We start from the raw sequence: 14,914 nt of genomic DNA, 5'->3' as shown, positions 1-14,914 counted from the left end.
TCACAGTGATCTTATGTTTTCTACTATAGTCTATAGGGGCCACATATTTCTGATGAACTGAGTTGTGATGTGTGCTGAGTGGCTCTGAAGGCTTAATCTAGGGCTGCTGCTGCACTGTGAATCCTCCCCAAACCTTCACACAATAAAGATTTTGTCTCCACCTAGACCCCAAAGTTATTCTCGCTGCATTATTCCATAATTTTTATTTAGATGTGTAAGATGAATGTTATGATTCACATTTTAGTAGGCATAATTAGCTAATTAAGATTTGTATCAGCAGTGAAATCTAAACTATTTTGGGGAACCCTGATCTAGTGTATCTCGTATGTTGATTATGATGTGATGTCTTCATAAGTATGGAAGTAAATTAATGACAAAAGTCGTTGATGAAAAAAAACACGTTGAATTACACTTATCGAATAAAAACGCATTGCATTAATGACGCTTTGAATTTTTGGGGACTGTAATTTAATATGTGCATACATTTAAACATTGAACATTTCAACTGAAAACATTTCAATCGTAATTTCATTGCTTAAATATTCAGTACAAAAATATTCGGCTTCCAAAATTCAGTTCCAAAAGATACGTATTTTAAAGTGCATGTTTATAATTCAACCACATGAATTCCGTTCATTTAATTTCGCCTCAAAATAAATTTCAAAAGAACAAATTCAGTTGAAAATATTCCATGTGTTTTATTCGCATCTTTATTATTCAAGCAGTAACATTCAGTCCTCTTATTTCTGCTTTACAATATTCAGTCTCGTTATTTTCGCTGTTTCAAATACGCTGCCACAATTTCAGTGGTAATACGATCCGAAATTCAACCTCCACATCCGGGGCTGGGAGGATGAGCCATAGATTGCCGATAGAGTTCTCTTCGGGAACCGCGATCAAAATGGAGCAAGCGATCAGTACAAGTACTGATTTATTTATTTATTTTTTTATTGTTTAACTTCTCAAACAAGATAACAATATAGTGCATTTACAATACAACAAATCGCAGTACACAAGAATAAATGGCCAAGAACAAAGCAGTTGTCAAAAAAAAAAGCATCAAAAGAATAGTATAGGTCAGGAACACCACAAGGCAGCATACAAGTACAATAAAGTGACCTATCATATAAGGATATAAGTACGTACATACAATCTCGTTACCTCAATCGAAAAGCAGCATCAAAAATTCAAGTAAGGTGTGAGTCACAATTAAGTTACATTTGTCTAATGATGCCGTCCACAGGAGAACTTCATTCTTAAAGCCAACAAAAAACGGAGTAATCTTCAAGAAGCGGCATTTGTGAATGTAAAATTTTGCAACTATGAATAAGTTGTTAATCCCAAATTCTATTTTTTTATTTACTGTTTGTAGGCCAAATTTAACTACTTGAAAAGTTAAAGAAGGGCAGTCAATGTTTTTAGAGGTTAACCAGTACTGAAAATAATCCCAAAAAGATTTGGAATATTCACATGAATAGAAAAGATGCTCTGTAGTTTCAACGTCAGTATTGCAGAAAGTGCATGCATTCGTATCTGCAATAAATGTCTTGTGGAGATAGTCCTTGGACGGATATATATCATTTAAAATTTTAAAGTGATTTTCTTTTGCTTTGGGTGAAATTGGAAAAGAAAGATATTCAGTCAAAATCTTCGAGCTATAATCTCTGAACATATGTTTTCTCTTTAGTTGAGAAGGGAAAAGTTGTTTAGTGAGAGTTTTCCTTGTACAAGTACTGATTGACTTGGCAGCAGATTTTTGTTGGATTTACTGGTCGCCTCCGTGACGACACACCTTTGCCCTTATTGGCTGAAGAGTTTAGTTACACACACGACGTTTGTATCCCAGCCAGTTCCGATGAGTAATCTGCTATTTCTCCCGAATATCACGTAAAGCAGTGAGAACTGGTTTTCAGTTAATTTACCTGGTAAAATAAAGTTTAAATAAATTACATAAATGCTCTAATAGTACATGTAAGTTAGTGGTTTATTTATTGTTAGTTACTGTAATGTTGCGCTGCTTTATTTGGTTAATCGTCCAGTCTGTGAAGAAGGCATTCAAGTAAGAATTGCATCGTAGTATGACTCATTTCCTGGCGCGTACAATTTATATTAGGTCAGCCTTCACGGTTCGACTTCTGTTATTCAGATCGAGTTCTAGGTCAATCTGGTTTGTTCAAGTAAGAATTGCATTGTAGTATGACCAGGGACGGATTATGGGTTGTGTGGGCCCCTGGGCAAAACGTTCGCGAGCCCCCCCCCCTCAAAAAAAAAACAAAAAAAAAAAACGCCAGCATTGTCTGGGATGGCTAGTTGCTACGTCATCATGCCACTTGTGGGTCCAAACTAGTGTGGCGTACCGTGTTGTAAAAGCAGAATGATGTTGACAAAACTATCTTTTGCCGTTTTTTACCTCGGAAAAAGTGAAAAGAAAGTGGCTTAAGTTGATACAGTAAGTTGGATCTCAAATTATAATCAGTACAGCCTAATGCCATTACCTCACGTTAATGTTAGCACCAGGTTACCCATCTCTGTTTATAGAGACAGGTAGCAACGTAGCACAACCAGATCATACCATCATGCCAGAATCCACCTGTGTACCATATCCCCTTACAGAACGGAGTGATCAGGGGTGTAGTGGTAAAATAAGAGGTGGGTGAACTACGAATTCTGTGATCACATTTTGTGCATAAACTATACTATGATGTGCATTTAGATCAATTGAGAAGTGGGTAAACTCTAATTCTGAAATTTCAGAGGTGGGTAAACCGTGTTTACTTGCGTTTAGCCTCCACTACAGCCCTGGGAGTGATTACACTGGTCAAACTCTTACACTGCTACACTGGTCTGGGGCCCACTCAGCGGGCAGGTTAACCGCCTCCATCCCACCATGCTACCGCTCCCTAGTCAGAGGGCCTTCTGTAAGGCTGTTAACACGCCCCCCTCCCCTCCCCCCAGAAGCCAGGGGCCCCATGGTAGGGGCCCTTGTAATCAGATGGCCCTCTAAAGGTACACTACACCCTCCTCCCTAGGGCCTCCTAGTAGGGCCCTCATAATCAGAGGGCCCTCTAAAAGCCCCTATCCTCCCTAGGACCCCCCTGGTAGCCAGAAGCCAGGACCATAATAGGAGGGCCTAAGAGAGCCTTCTAAAAGTAGGCTCCCATGCACCCATTTCCCTTTAAAGTTCCTATAGCAGGGCCGGGGGCCCCCTGAAAGCACCGACCCCCCCCACCACCACCACCACCACCAGCACCACCACCACAACCACCACAATTCAAGGGCCCTTGGCAGCCAAACGCCCTCCCTCCATGTTTCCATCAGAGGCCCTATAGGGTCAGGGGCCCTTGTAGGCAGAGGATCAAAGAATGTAGGCCCTCTAAAATAGACAAACGAAAATACATTGTTGATAAGCGTTGCAAATTGTTTTGGACTAGGGGCCCCACGGGCCCCCTGCACCCCAAGGGCCCCTGGGCAGTGGCCCCGCTGGCCCGGTCCATAATCCGTCCCTGAGTATGACTCATTTCCTGGCGCGTACAACTTATATTAGGTCAGCGTTCACGGATCCACTTCTGATATTCAGATAGAGTTCTAGGTCAAACTGGTTTGTTCGACTTTCAAGAAATTCGAGTTCTAGTGAGTTCGAGAACCGAGGTACCACTGTATAAGAAAAAAATGTTTATAACTATTTGAAAATGATAAATATTGCAGTTTTGATCATAATATTAATCTTACTGTGTCAAAAATTTAATAGGACTGTCAGCCAAACCCTGGGGAGCAACTTTATTTAAAACAATCGTGATAACAGTGAAGAAGCAACGCCAACGACTTTTGAAATGGGCCCCGGTAAAAACATGGCAATGGTTCCTACAGTATCTAGAACGTTGCCAAGCACTGAAGGCTTATTTGATTCCATTGCTCTCTTCTCCTGCTTGAGGGTATCAATGCTTTGTTGCATAAGTTCTGCTCTCTCCTTGAAGCTCTGGCTGATAAGGTCCTCTTGTTCCTGCAATAACAAACACAGCCCATCATGCTCATGCTCAGTCACCTGACAAACAACATGTGAAAGACAGAAGGAGAGCCCCAGGTCTAGTAGTGGTTAACGTCAATGCGTCTACCTTCAGTTTAGCTGACAGTACTCTGTCATACTCCTTTGCGGCATTCTGCCTGTCTTCCTCCATTTTCTGCATCAGCTGCTGATTAAGTTCATTGTAGCTCTGCTCCTGGTCCTTTAACAGTTTCTGATACATATTATTCATCTCCTTCTCAGCACGATGCTGCTGCTCAAGGGCCTGAGCCTTTGCCTGTTCAGCTGCAGAAGGGGAAGCAGGAAAACATATAGAACATTTGAGGTGGTGTAAGCAAAATATGATTAGATATCATTACATTTGCTATGCATTCCTTATAGTGTAAAAATGAATAAAACCAACCATCTTTAATTATACAATAATCACATCATTACATCCCACATCAAATAAACTTTGCCAATTAAAACTAGTCAACACTGTCGACAATAATTCATTTTGAATATATTATGAAAATGATGGCAATATTCATAACAGACACTTCACCTTGGATCTGACGCTCAGCTTCAGTGAGAGACTGGTCAGCGGTCAGTATGGAGTCCTGAAAGGCCTTTTTCCCATCCAAATATTTCTTCAGGGCTTCTTCAGCCTGTACGCAGTGATGAGCAGGACATGTGATCGCGGTCAGATAAACTCACTTAATTTCACAATGTTGACTGATCTCAATGGCTACTCCACTGTTACCTGCACCCCTTTGCCAGGTGTTGATCTGTACCGATTGATGAATCTCTGCATGTCAGCACAGAAGGTTTTGTACCCTCCGCGTGACACGTAGCGGCCAGAGCTAAGCTGATCTTCTAGAGGTTGGAAAACATGCTTGATGATGGACTCACAAACTTTCTTGGATTGCTCTATGTTTTTGATCAAGATTTCCGCATATATCTCGTCCAGATTTTGCTGAAAGACAAAAATTTCATTGGTTGCTACAGACTACAAACCAGTCAGCCAATGAGTAATAACAGAAAAGTGAATTTATCTGGGTATTACGTGTAGAAAAAATAAAATAAAATAGAATTTAACATTACAATATATGCAAATGAACAGTGACACCAGTAACAAGAATTTCTTCTATTCTCCAAAATGTAATGGATAAATTGTTGGATGGCTAGATGAACACAGTTTCACTTCCCAAAACCTCTACTCAGGGGTACCCCAACTATTCCATGTATTTGTTAAATTTCACTATCAGCTCACCAAATTAACTTAATTAGTTAAGTAAATGTATGAGATACCGTCTAGCCAAACATGCTGTGGTATTGGTCAACAAATACATGGGTATATGATTATTGCCAACACTAGACTGACATTAGGATCTTTAGGATGTTTTGAGCTAACACTCTGACAGACTTAACACCACTTTTATACGAAGATGAAGATCATTTAAACATAATTTCCTTTGCCTGCCTAAGACTTTTGCACAGTATTGCTTCACATACATTTCTGCAATGACTGGTTTCACTAAATACTCTATAGATTTCAATATTTTTGATCAGTCTGTAGCAACTGCAAGATATCATATAAGCAGCATTCCTACAGTTACTCCCATACCAAGAGCTTTTGTTGATATTTCTGATCATCATCCTTGAAGGAGCAGTCAATGAGAATCTTCAGTGCCTCCTTCTCTACGACGTGGTGAATTTGTGACAGTTCCTCTTGTGATTCAGTCGGGTAGGCAACCCTCTCCGCCATCTGCGCATTGTAGTGATCTATGGCCTGAACAACTGCTTTGGCATTCTGAATCTGTGCCAAGCTCAGCACTGCATTTTCTAAACAAGGGATCTGGTTACTGCAGATTGCATCCACATAGATCTTTGCCAGGTTCCCCAGCGCTAAGGGACAGATAAGGTCAGCTTGCTTTATTACTATCATCAGGTTCCACTTGAAACACATTTACATTTATCCATCATCCATCAACACAGGTTTACAATTTATCCAAGAATGAATGAAATGATTCTCATTTTGAATTACTATGAAGAGAAAACTGAAACAGAAAGACAATAACACACTGCAAAAGGCAGCAGTAGATGGACTTAATACTCACATGTGCCTGTCACATGGACACCTCCTTTCAGAGTTTTGCTTTCAGCGGTGCTGAAGACATGACAGCAGAACTCCCTGACCTGCTTCACAAAGCTGGGATCCAAGTCTGCGTCAGAAAGTGTATCTAGAATGCGCATTTTTTCTGTCGTTGCAGGACGGTCAAACACAAAGCACTTGCGGGTGGGGAAATAATTCCTAAGGCAGCTGCGAGGCATGTTGTACATCTGGACAGCTTTTGAATGACCTTTCAACGAAAAAGAAAATTGACAGGAAGTTCTGGTTACAGTCTTTTTTTAGGCTTATTGTATCATGCCATCTCTTAGTTATAGTGCTTTATATTTTCTTCATATTAAAGCAATACCAGTGACTATTTGTGTTGATGTCCTCACCAGGTTTTAACATCAACGCATTGTTCAGGTACTCATCAGCGGTAATTGGCTTCCCATCGAGCTCTAGAGTAAGAGTGAAATCTCTGACGCTCCATACAAAGGAGGGAAAGACTCGTAAGAACTCAGTGGATTCATCTTCATCTTCATCCTGCTGTGATTTCACCTTGATGTGCTCTGTCAGTTCTGTGACATAGCTATACATGCCAATGTTCAGGAGGAAGCTTCCAGAAAAAGAGACCCTCTGTTTACAAAATTATCATCTCATTTTACATTCTTTTATTTATTAGCAAATGCTTTTTTCAAGGTGAGATAGAGGTAAGAATCAAAGAGCCAGATCAGCCAGACCCTGGAGCAACTGGGGTTAAGGGCCTTTCACAAGGGCCCAGTGGTGACATCAGAAGGATACTGTAAGCGCTGCAGGGCGTCGTTATCGATGGTTCCCATACTATTATACACCAGCATGCTGCTCAGCAGTACAGCCAGGGAAAATATCCATGTGTCATTTTTCTGATCTCCCTGGGAAGAGAGAATTTTGGTTTGGAGAAGACATAAAACATCTGTGTACAATAGAGACTTTCCGAGGGACAGCTGCCTGACTCGAGGGGGAGGGGTGTACCCCTCTGTAAATTTTGGCCACCAAATCAATCCAATCATTCAGAAAAAATGGCCAGGTCCTCAGGCACCCTAAGCCCCCCCACCACGTGCCTGTTTATTACATCCATCCATCCATCCATCTGTCCATCCATCACCGTGACCACTTAATCCCAACTGGGGTCACGCGCGCGCGGGGGGGGGGAGCCTATCCCGAAAACAAGGGGCGCAGGCGGGAACCAACCCTGGGCACACTCACAAAGCCACACTCACACAGCCACACTCACACAGCCACACAATTACAGGGCCAATTTAGACTCGCCGATCAGCCTACCCACACACTTTTGGACCATGGGAGGAAACCAGAGCCCCTAGCAGAAACCCATGCGGACAGCGTGCAAACTCCACACAGAAAGGACCCAGGACTAAACCCAGGACCTTCTTGCTGTGAGGCAGCAGCGATAACCACTGTACCACTGTGCCACCGTGCCGCCTCTATTTATTACATTCAGTGTAAATTGATTTTTACATTTGTTTTTCTGAAGATGCTAAATGTATTACAAACTTACTGAAATTGTATCGTAAATGAATTTCATTGCAATTAATGCTTAATGCAAAAGGTAAAAAAAAACAAAAAACTGAACAGCATATTCAACATTAAATTAAATGCTGAAACAAGCACCACTTCTGATCACCTTCTCCACGTCGCCCAGCCCCTCGGTGTCCAGGAGCACCAGAGTGTGGTCCTTTTTAACAGGGTGAGGTACACACCACATCCAGATGCCCTTAGTTTTGGACTGTATGGTGGCTCCCAGGGCAAATCCTGACACAAACAAAATGACATGTGAGGATGGTTAAGGCAAACAAGCTGATTGGACAATTCTGCACTAACACAAATCATTACTACTGAAATAGATGTGGAGACATGTGCTATATGGTTAACACCTTTTGAGACACGGGACACCCTCACCATTCCTCTTTCCAGCCAGCTGGTTCATGAGGTAAGACTTGCCAGTGCGATAGAGTCCTACCACTGCCACAACCACAACTCGCTGTCCGATTTGCTCCAGGATCTGGAGTGCTTCAGGCTGGACGCACAGCTTGCCATCCTTGCCATTTTCAATCAGACACATCGGTTCCGCCATGGAGAATCCAGCCATTATGCTGCAAGCAGACATGCATATAAAAGGTCAGGTCAGGTCAGGTTGCAGAGCATATACTGGTGCAGTGCATTGCTGCACTCACCACCACACAAATAAACACCTTGGGATCCCGGTTGGCAACCGCCCCAGGCAGACATGTGGTCCAGTCCTACCCTCTGGAAATGGCTGTCTGTCTGCCACAGCCAGATGTTACGTGGGCTTCCCCTTGGCCAGGTTCAGCTGCTCGGGTCCTCAGCAATGAGGATCCTGCGAGCTGGATCACCCTCAGGGAATCGTGCCACACGGCCACAGTGCTATAACTGACGCTCCCTCACAATGCAGGTAATGTGCCTCATTCGGGACTCCTCTAGCAACTAGCGTTCAAGTTAAAGTCAAACCAGTGGTACCCAAGGATGCTCCAAAGAGACAGAGTACCAAAGGAGTCCAGTCTCATGTCACTGATTGTAGCCATACAGCAAGACAGGAAGCACCAGGACTCTAAAGACTTGGGCCTTGGTCCTCTTGCAAAGATATTGGGAGCGCCGCACATCCCGTTCCAGTGACCTCATGACCTGATCCCTGAACAGAGCCTCCACTCACTCTGTGAAGATCACAGTATCGTCGGCAAAGTCAAGATCAGTGAATCTTTCTTCACCAACAAATGCCCCACAGCCACTGGACCCCACGACCCTGCCCAACACCCAGTTAATACAAGCACTGAACATGTAGGAGCAAGAACACACCCCTGATGAACCCCAGAATCAGCTGGGCAGAATGCACTCACTGGCACACTCACAGTACCAGTGTATAAAAGGGTGAGGCGAAATCATTGGCACAATCAAACCGGCATGCTCTATGGATATAACATACACTCACCTAAAGGATTATTAGGAACACCATACTAATACGGTGTTTGACCCCCTTTCGCCTTCAGAACTGCCTTAATTCTACGTGGCATTGATTCAACAAGGTGCTGAAAACATACTTTAGAAATGTTGGCCCATATTGATAGGATAGCATCTTGCAGTTGATGGAGATTTGTGGGATGCACATCCAGGGCACGAAGCTCCTGTTCCACCACATCCCAAAGATGCTCTATTGGGTTGAGATCTGGTGACTGTGGGGGCCATTTTAGTACAGTGAACTCATTGTCATGTTCAAGAAACCAATTTGAAATGATTCGAGCTTTGTGACATGGTGCATTATCCTGCTGGAAGTAGCCATCAGAGGATGGGTACATGGTGGTCATAAAGGGATGGACATGGTCAGAAGCAATGCTCAGGTAGGCCGTGGCATTTAAACGATGCCCAATTGGCACTAAGGGGCCTAAAGTGTGCCAAGAAAACATCCCCCACACCATTACACCACCACCACCAGCCTGCACAGTGGTAACAAGGCATGATGGATCCATGTTCTCATTCTGTTTATGCCAAATTCTGACTCTACCATTTGAATGTCTCAACAGAAATCGAGACTCATCAGACCAGGCAACATTTTTCCAGTCTTCAACTGTCCAATTTTGGTGAGCTCGTGCAAATTGTAGCCTCTTTTTCCTATTTGTAGTGGAGATGAGTGGTACCCGGTGGGGTCTTCAGCTGTTGTAGCCCATCCGCCTCAAGGTTGTGCGTGTTGTGGCTTCACAAATGCTTTACTGCATACCTCGGTTGTAACGAGTGGTTATTTCAGTCAAAGTTGCTCTTCTATCAGCTTGAATCAGTCGGCCCATTCTCCTCTGACCTCTAGCATCAACAAGGCATTTTCGCCCACAGGACTGCCGCATACTGGATGTTTTTCCCTTTGCACACCATTCTTTGTAAACCCTAGAAATGGTTGTGCGTGAAAATCCCAGTAACTGAGCAGATTGTGAAATACTCAGACCGGCCCTTCTGGCACCAACAACCATGCCACGCTCAAAATTGCTTAAATCACCTTTCTTTCCCATTCTGACATTCAGTTTGGAGTTCAGGAGATTGTCTTGACCAGGACCACACCCCTAAATGCATTGAAGTAACTGCCATGTGATTGGTTGATTAGATAATTGCATTAATGAGAAATTGAACAGGTGTTCCTAATAATCCTTTAGGTGAGTGTACATCACAACAATATTACTACTGCTGATGATTATTTGCAAAAGTAACAGTATTTTGTTGTAACTTGAAAATTCTCGCCATTATCATATATTCTGCTACTTCTCTAGTCCTATAGTTAAACATTGCAGTTCTTATAGTCCTTAATATTTCTTTATTAATACAAATGAAACACAATAACAGTTTTATAGAGAAGCAGGATTGAATTTGGGTAATGAGGGGGACAGCGCCATCTATGCACATCCCACCCCTGTGCCGTCGGTGTGAAGTTCATATATTATCCTCCAGCTACTCTGGTTTCCACTGTCTAACAACATGCAATTAGGTGAACTGGAGTTGCCTGTTGTGAGTGAGTGTTAGTGTGTGTCCCCTAGGTTGGACTGGCATCCTATGGAATATTATTTAGCACTGTATTCACTTAGTGAATGTAACCTTAGGACAATACTAGAGAGGGGGTCTGTCTGTGCAGCAAAGGCCAGTGGGGGCCTGTGTATATCCCTAGAAAGAGGGGGGTCTATCTGTGCAGCAAAGGCCAGTGAGGGCCTGTGTATTCCCCTAGAAAGAGGGGGGTCTATCTGTGCAGCAAAGGCCAGTGAGGGCCTGTGTATTCCCCTAGAAAGAGGGGGGTCTATCTGTGCGGCAAAGGCCAGTGGGGGCCTGTGTATTCCCCTAGAAAGAGGGGGGTCTATCTGTGCAGCAAAGGCCAGTGGGGGCCTGTGTATTCCCCTAGAAAGAGGGGGGTCTATCTGTGCGGCAAAGGCCAGTGGGGGCCTGTGTATTCCCCTAGAAAGAGGGGGGTCTATCTGTGCGGCAAAGGCCAGTGGGGGCCTGTGTATTCCCCTAGAAAGAGGGGGGTCTATCTGTGCGGCAAAGGCCAGTGGGGGCCTGTGTATTCCCCTAGAAAGAGGGGGGTCTATCTGTGCGGCAAAGGCCAGTGAGGGCCTGTGTATTCCCCTAGAAAGAGGGGGGTCTATCTGTGCAGCAAAGGCCAGTGAGGGCCTGTGTATTCCCCTAGAAAGAGGGGGGTCTATCTGTGCAGCAAAGGCCAGTGAGGGCCTGTGTATTCCCCTAGAAAGAGGGGGGTCTATCTGTGCAGCAAAGGCCAGTGAGGGCCTGTGTATTCCCCTAGAAAGAGGGGGGTCTATCTGTGCAGCAAAGGCCAGTGAGGGCCTGTGTATTCCCCTAGAAAGAGGGGGGTCTATCTGTGCAGCAAAGGCTAGTGGGGGCCTGTGTATTCTCCAAGAGAGAGGGGGTCTGTTTGTTTTTGTGAAGCAAATGGTTATATTCCCCTAAAGAGAGGTAATCTGTTTGTATTAAGTTGTGAGGCAAAAGTACGGTTACACTGTGAAGCAAAGATGTTGTTAAGCCGTGAAGCACAGGTACTGTTTTAAGGTAAGGTATTGTTGAGTTACAAGCAAGAGTATTGCTGAAGTAGATAGGGTCAGAGAAGGCCTGCGTTGTAAATGTTGCGGATATTGTGTTAAGAGAAGTGGATCCGCTGGGTTGGACTGATTGTGTTATGAAAAAATAAAGTATTCTGGGAATGGAAGGGCCCAGAAAGCGTATAGTTCAATTGCGAAATATTGGTAGGGAGTGAGGAAAGCGGTTGTATGCACAGTTGGCTGAAACAGAGGAAGTTAACAAATAAGTTGAGTGTTAGGACAAAAATGTTAGGTTTCACCCAGGAGAGGGAATAGAACACAAGTAAATAGTCCAGAGATATTATTAGAGGGTAGTGCTAGGAAGAGGGCCCAAAGTAAAAAATAACAGTACAGGGGCTGGCTGTGTGGAATGCTTTATATCTGACTGGAGAGCGGCCCCCAGTGCAAAGTGCAAAGCACAGAGAAGTGTGAGATTGCAGGCTCCAGTAAAAATCACTCAGATGCCAAAACAGTGGCTGGGGAGGGAATGCCCCCTACTCAAAGGAAAGATGTCTAAAAATACGGAGAATAGAACAAAGACACTGGTAAATAAGAGGCCTAAAGGGGGCACGTGGGATGTAATAGTGTGTGAGAAGGTGGAGGCTTTGATAAAATATCATAAGGCTAATTAGAGCACAGAATGGCAAAAAAAGAAAAGGAATGAGGAATTGGAGAGTCTGAGGTTATTCAAGGCAAAGAGAGAGGCCTGGAGAAGGGAGCAGAAAGTGATGAGAAGGGTGTTAAAGGAGAAGCAGGGGGGAGAGAGAAGCGAAACAGAGCAGAAGTAGTACCAAAAGGGTACTACCAAAATCAGTACCCGTTAGTGGAAGCCCCCCCTCCTTCATACCAGGTTTAGTTTCCAGTAATAGAAGGGAAGGTAGAGTTCAGAGGGGAGGTGAAACAGAAGAATGAAGGAAATAGGGAAAAGAAAGAAAGGCCAAGCTGCTAGATGGGAACAAGGAAGTGAGCTCCCTGCTGCGGCAGCCAGTGGAGGAAAGAATGTGAGGCAGTGAGGTTACACTGGAAGGTAAAGCAGGGGGATCTGAGGGAAAAGGTGGAGCTAAAAAGCTGGGAGAAGGTGTAACTGGTGATGATGCAGAAGGGCTGATACACCTGCTGGACACCCCTAACCCTCCATACAGAGGAAAGTGTTAGCTTGAGGAGAAGGGGGGGGGGGGGGCGGGCGGTGGTGCTCAGTGGATAATACAGCCTTCTGCAATAAGTTTACTGACATATTAGATGAGGGGCCCCTCCTCATAGCAGTAGCTTTTAATAATCTATGTTGGATTTGGAAGAAATGATGAGATGGAAAAGCAGGCAGTCTTGGGCACCAACGCAGTATGGAGTGCAGACTGCTGCCAAAGGCAAGTTGCTGACAGTTCAGTGGAGTGCAGAGTAGCAGATTCAGAGGTTTGCGGCTGTGGAACATGATTTGTGTTCCCCAAGCGGAACAGTCACAGTTTTTGTTTGCGTTCACCTGTAGGGGTCAGCGGTACACCAACATGAGGATGCCGCAGGGATTGAATCAGTCGCCTCACATATTCAATTTGGGGCTTAGGGCAGATATGGATGGACTGAATTTAAGAAGCACAATGATATAATACGTAGCTGATCTACTGCATGCTGACACCTTGGCTGATTGCCATCAAGATTCAATGCCGTTGCTGAAGGTCTTAGTGAAAGGGGGGCACGAGGTGCCCAGAGCTAAGGTACAATACTGATAAGAGCAGGCCACATACCTGGGGAGTGAGATCAGTCATGGGAGGGGGCCCTTATGAGGCCTCTGTATGGAAACAATGGTCAAAGGTCACTAAGGACGCTGTGGCTGGTTGATACCTTGATAATGGATGCGCATGGTCTATGACTTAAAGTCGTACCGGAATCTAACCCAAATATACCAAGTTAGAGCACAGACGACAAGAAAAGACACAGACGAGGAGGAGCCATTAATCTCCCTAAGAGACAGAGTGTATCTCTGAGTGTTAAATTACAGGGGTTACAGGATGAAATGGCAAGAGACGCAGGTCAACACACAGGAATGTTTTGACTGGTGGTATAATATGTAGGGAGGTTGGCAGCAAGCCGTTATAAAAGCGCTTTTCTTAGCAGCGGTGATTATTCTTGAACTAATGTTCTGCTGTGAGCAAAGCTTTGTTTGGACATGCGACAACAGCTGCCATGTCGAAGGTGGTGGGTGGACCATTCAGAGTAGCGATGAAGTCATTGACAAGGTTCTGATTATACCAGCATTATACCAAGGTACTGATATCCTGTCCAGGGTGGACCCCAGCCTGGGTCCCATCCTTTTGTCAATGCTTTAGCTTTGACCTTGTTCACAGTTTATACATTACTTTTAGCAAGCAAGCTCACTCTTTCTTTTCCGGTAATGTTAGCACGCCCAGGGGGGGTTGGACAGCCAGTTGACCTTGGACCCCCCAGAGGTTTTTTTTCCTCCCTATTTGACAGTTTTGGTTCCTCTCCTCCACTGTCATCTGACTTTCTTTCTTTCCTTTCTTTGTTTTTGAATTAATCTGTCTAAATGATGTAGGAATGTATTAGGCCTAACCATGTAAAGCACCTTGGGGCGAATCTGTGGTGAAAAGCAGCATAAAAATAAACTGAACTGAAATATATATTTGAATACTTTTTTTGTTTGTTTGTTTTACAAACGAGAGGGGGCCATTCGGCCCATCAAGCTCATTTGGGGAGAACTCAACTAATAGCTCAGAGTTGTTAAAATCTTATCTAGCTCTGATTTAAAGGAACCCAGGGTTTTAGCTTCCGCTACACTAGCAGGAAGACTATTCCATACTCTAACTACACGCTGTGTAAAGAAGTGCTTCCTCAAATTTGTTTTAAAATGTTCTTCCGCTAATTTCCACTTATGGCCACGAGTTCTAGTATTTAAACTAATATTGAAATAGCCATTTGGCTGAACAGCATCCAGACCCGTTAGAATCTTATAGACCAGGATCATGTCCCCCCCCTTATTCTCCTTTGCTCAAGGCTAAACAGATTCATCTCAGCTAACCTCTCCTCATAAGACATTCCTCTAAGACCAGGAATCATTCTCGTAGCCCTCCGTTGCACCTTTTCTAAGGCAGCAATGTCCTTCTTAAGGTATGGTGACCAAACCTGCACACAATATTCTAGGTGGGGTCTAAC

General features: G+C 44.0%; 1 protein-coding gene across 4 annotated transcripts in view; it reads right to left on the bottom strand.

Annotated features, from left to right (window-relative positions):
- Positions 1-673: 673 nt before the first annotated feature.
- The window catches only part of LOC111845789 (guanylate-binding protein 1-like), a 16,548-nt gene continuing 2,307 nt past the window's right edge, over positions 674-14,914 (bottom strand). For 2 of the 4 annotated variants that reach the window (XM_023815453.2, XM_023815451.2), the window contains exons 2-12: positions 13,489-13,532; positions 8,070-8,263; positions 7,795-7,922; positions 6,915-7,024; positions 6,509-6,702; positions 6,121-6,363; positions 5,628-5,908; positions 4,764-4,976; positions 4,566-4,668; positions 4,113-4,306; positions 674-4,000 (exon numbers count right to left, since the gene is read on the bottom strand). In XM_023815453.2, coding sequence (XP_023671221.2) covers positions 3,782-4,000; positions 4,113-4,306; positions 4,566-4,668; positions 4,764-4,976; positions 5,628-5,908; positions 6,121-6,363; positions 6,509-6,702; positions 6,915-7,024; positions 7,795-7,922; positions 8,070-8,259 — 1,875 coding nt within the window. In that variant the 5' untranslated portion in view covers positions 8,260-8,263; positions 13,489-13,532 and the 3' untranslated portion in view covers positions 674-3,781. The remainder of the gene's footprint in view (positions 4,001-4,112; positions 4,307-4,565; positions 4,669-4,763; positions 4,977-5,627; positions 5,909-6,120; positions 6,364-6,508; positions 6,703-6,914; positions 7,025-7,794; positions 7,923-8,069; positions 8,264-13,488; positions 13,533-14,914) is intronic. The other 2 variants (XM_023815452.2, XM_023815454.2) reach the window with 1 other exon arrangement.

This window comes from Paramormyrops kingsleyae, chromosome 9 (genome assembly GCF_048594095.1).
Source record: "Paramormyrops kingsleyae isolate MSU_618 chromosome 9, PKINGS_0.4, whole genome shotgun sequence".
NCBI classification, from domain to species: Eukaryota; Metazoa; Chordata; class Actinopteri; order Osteoglossiformes; family Mormyridae; genus Paramormyrops; species Paramormyrops kingsleyae.
The sequence above is the reverse complement of the archived record's forward strand: the minus strand, read 5'-3'. Positions and strand labels throughout refer to the sequence as shown.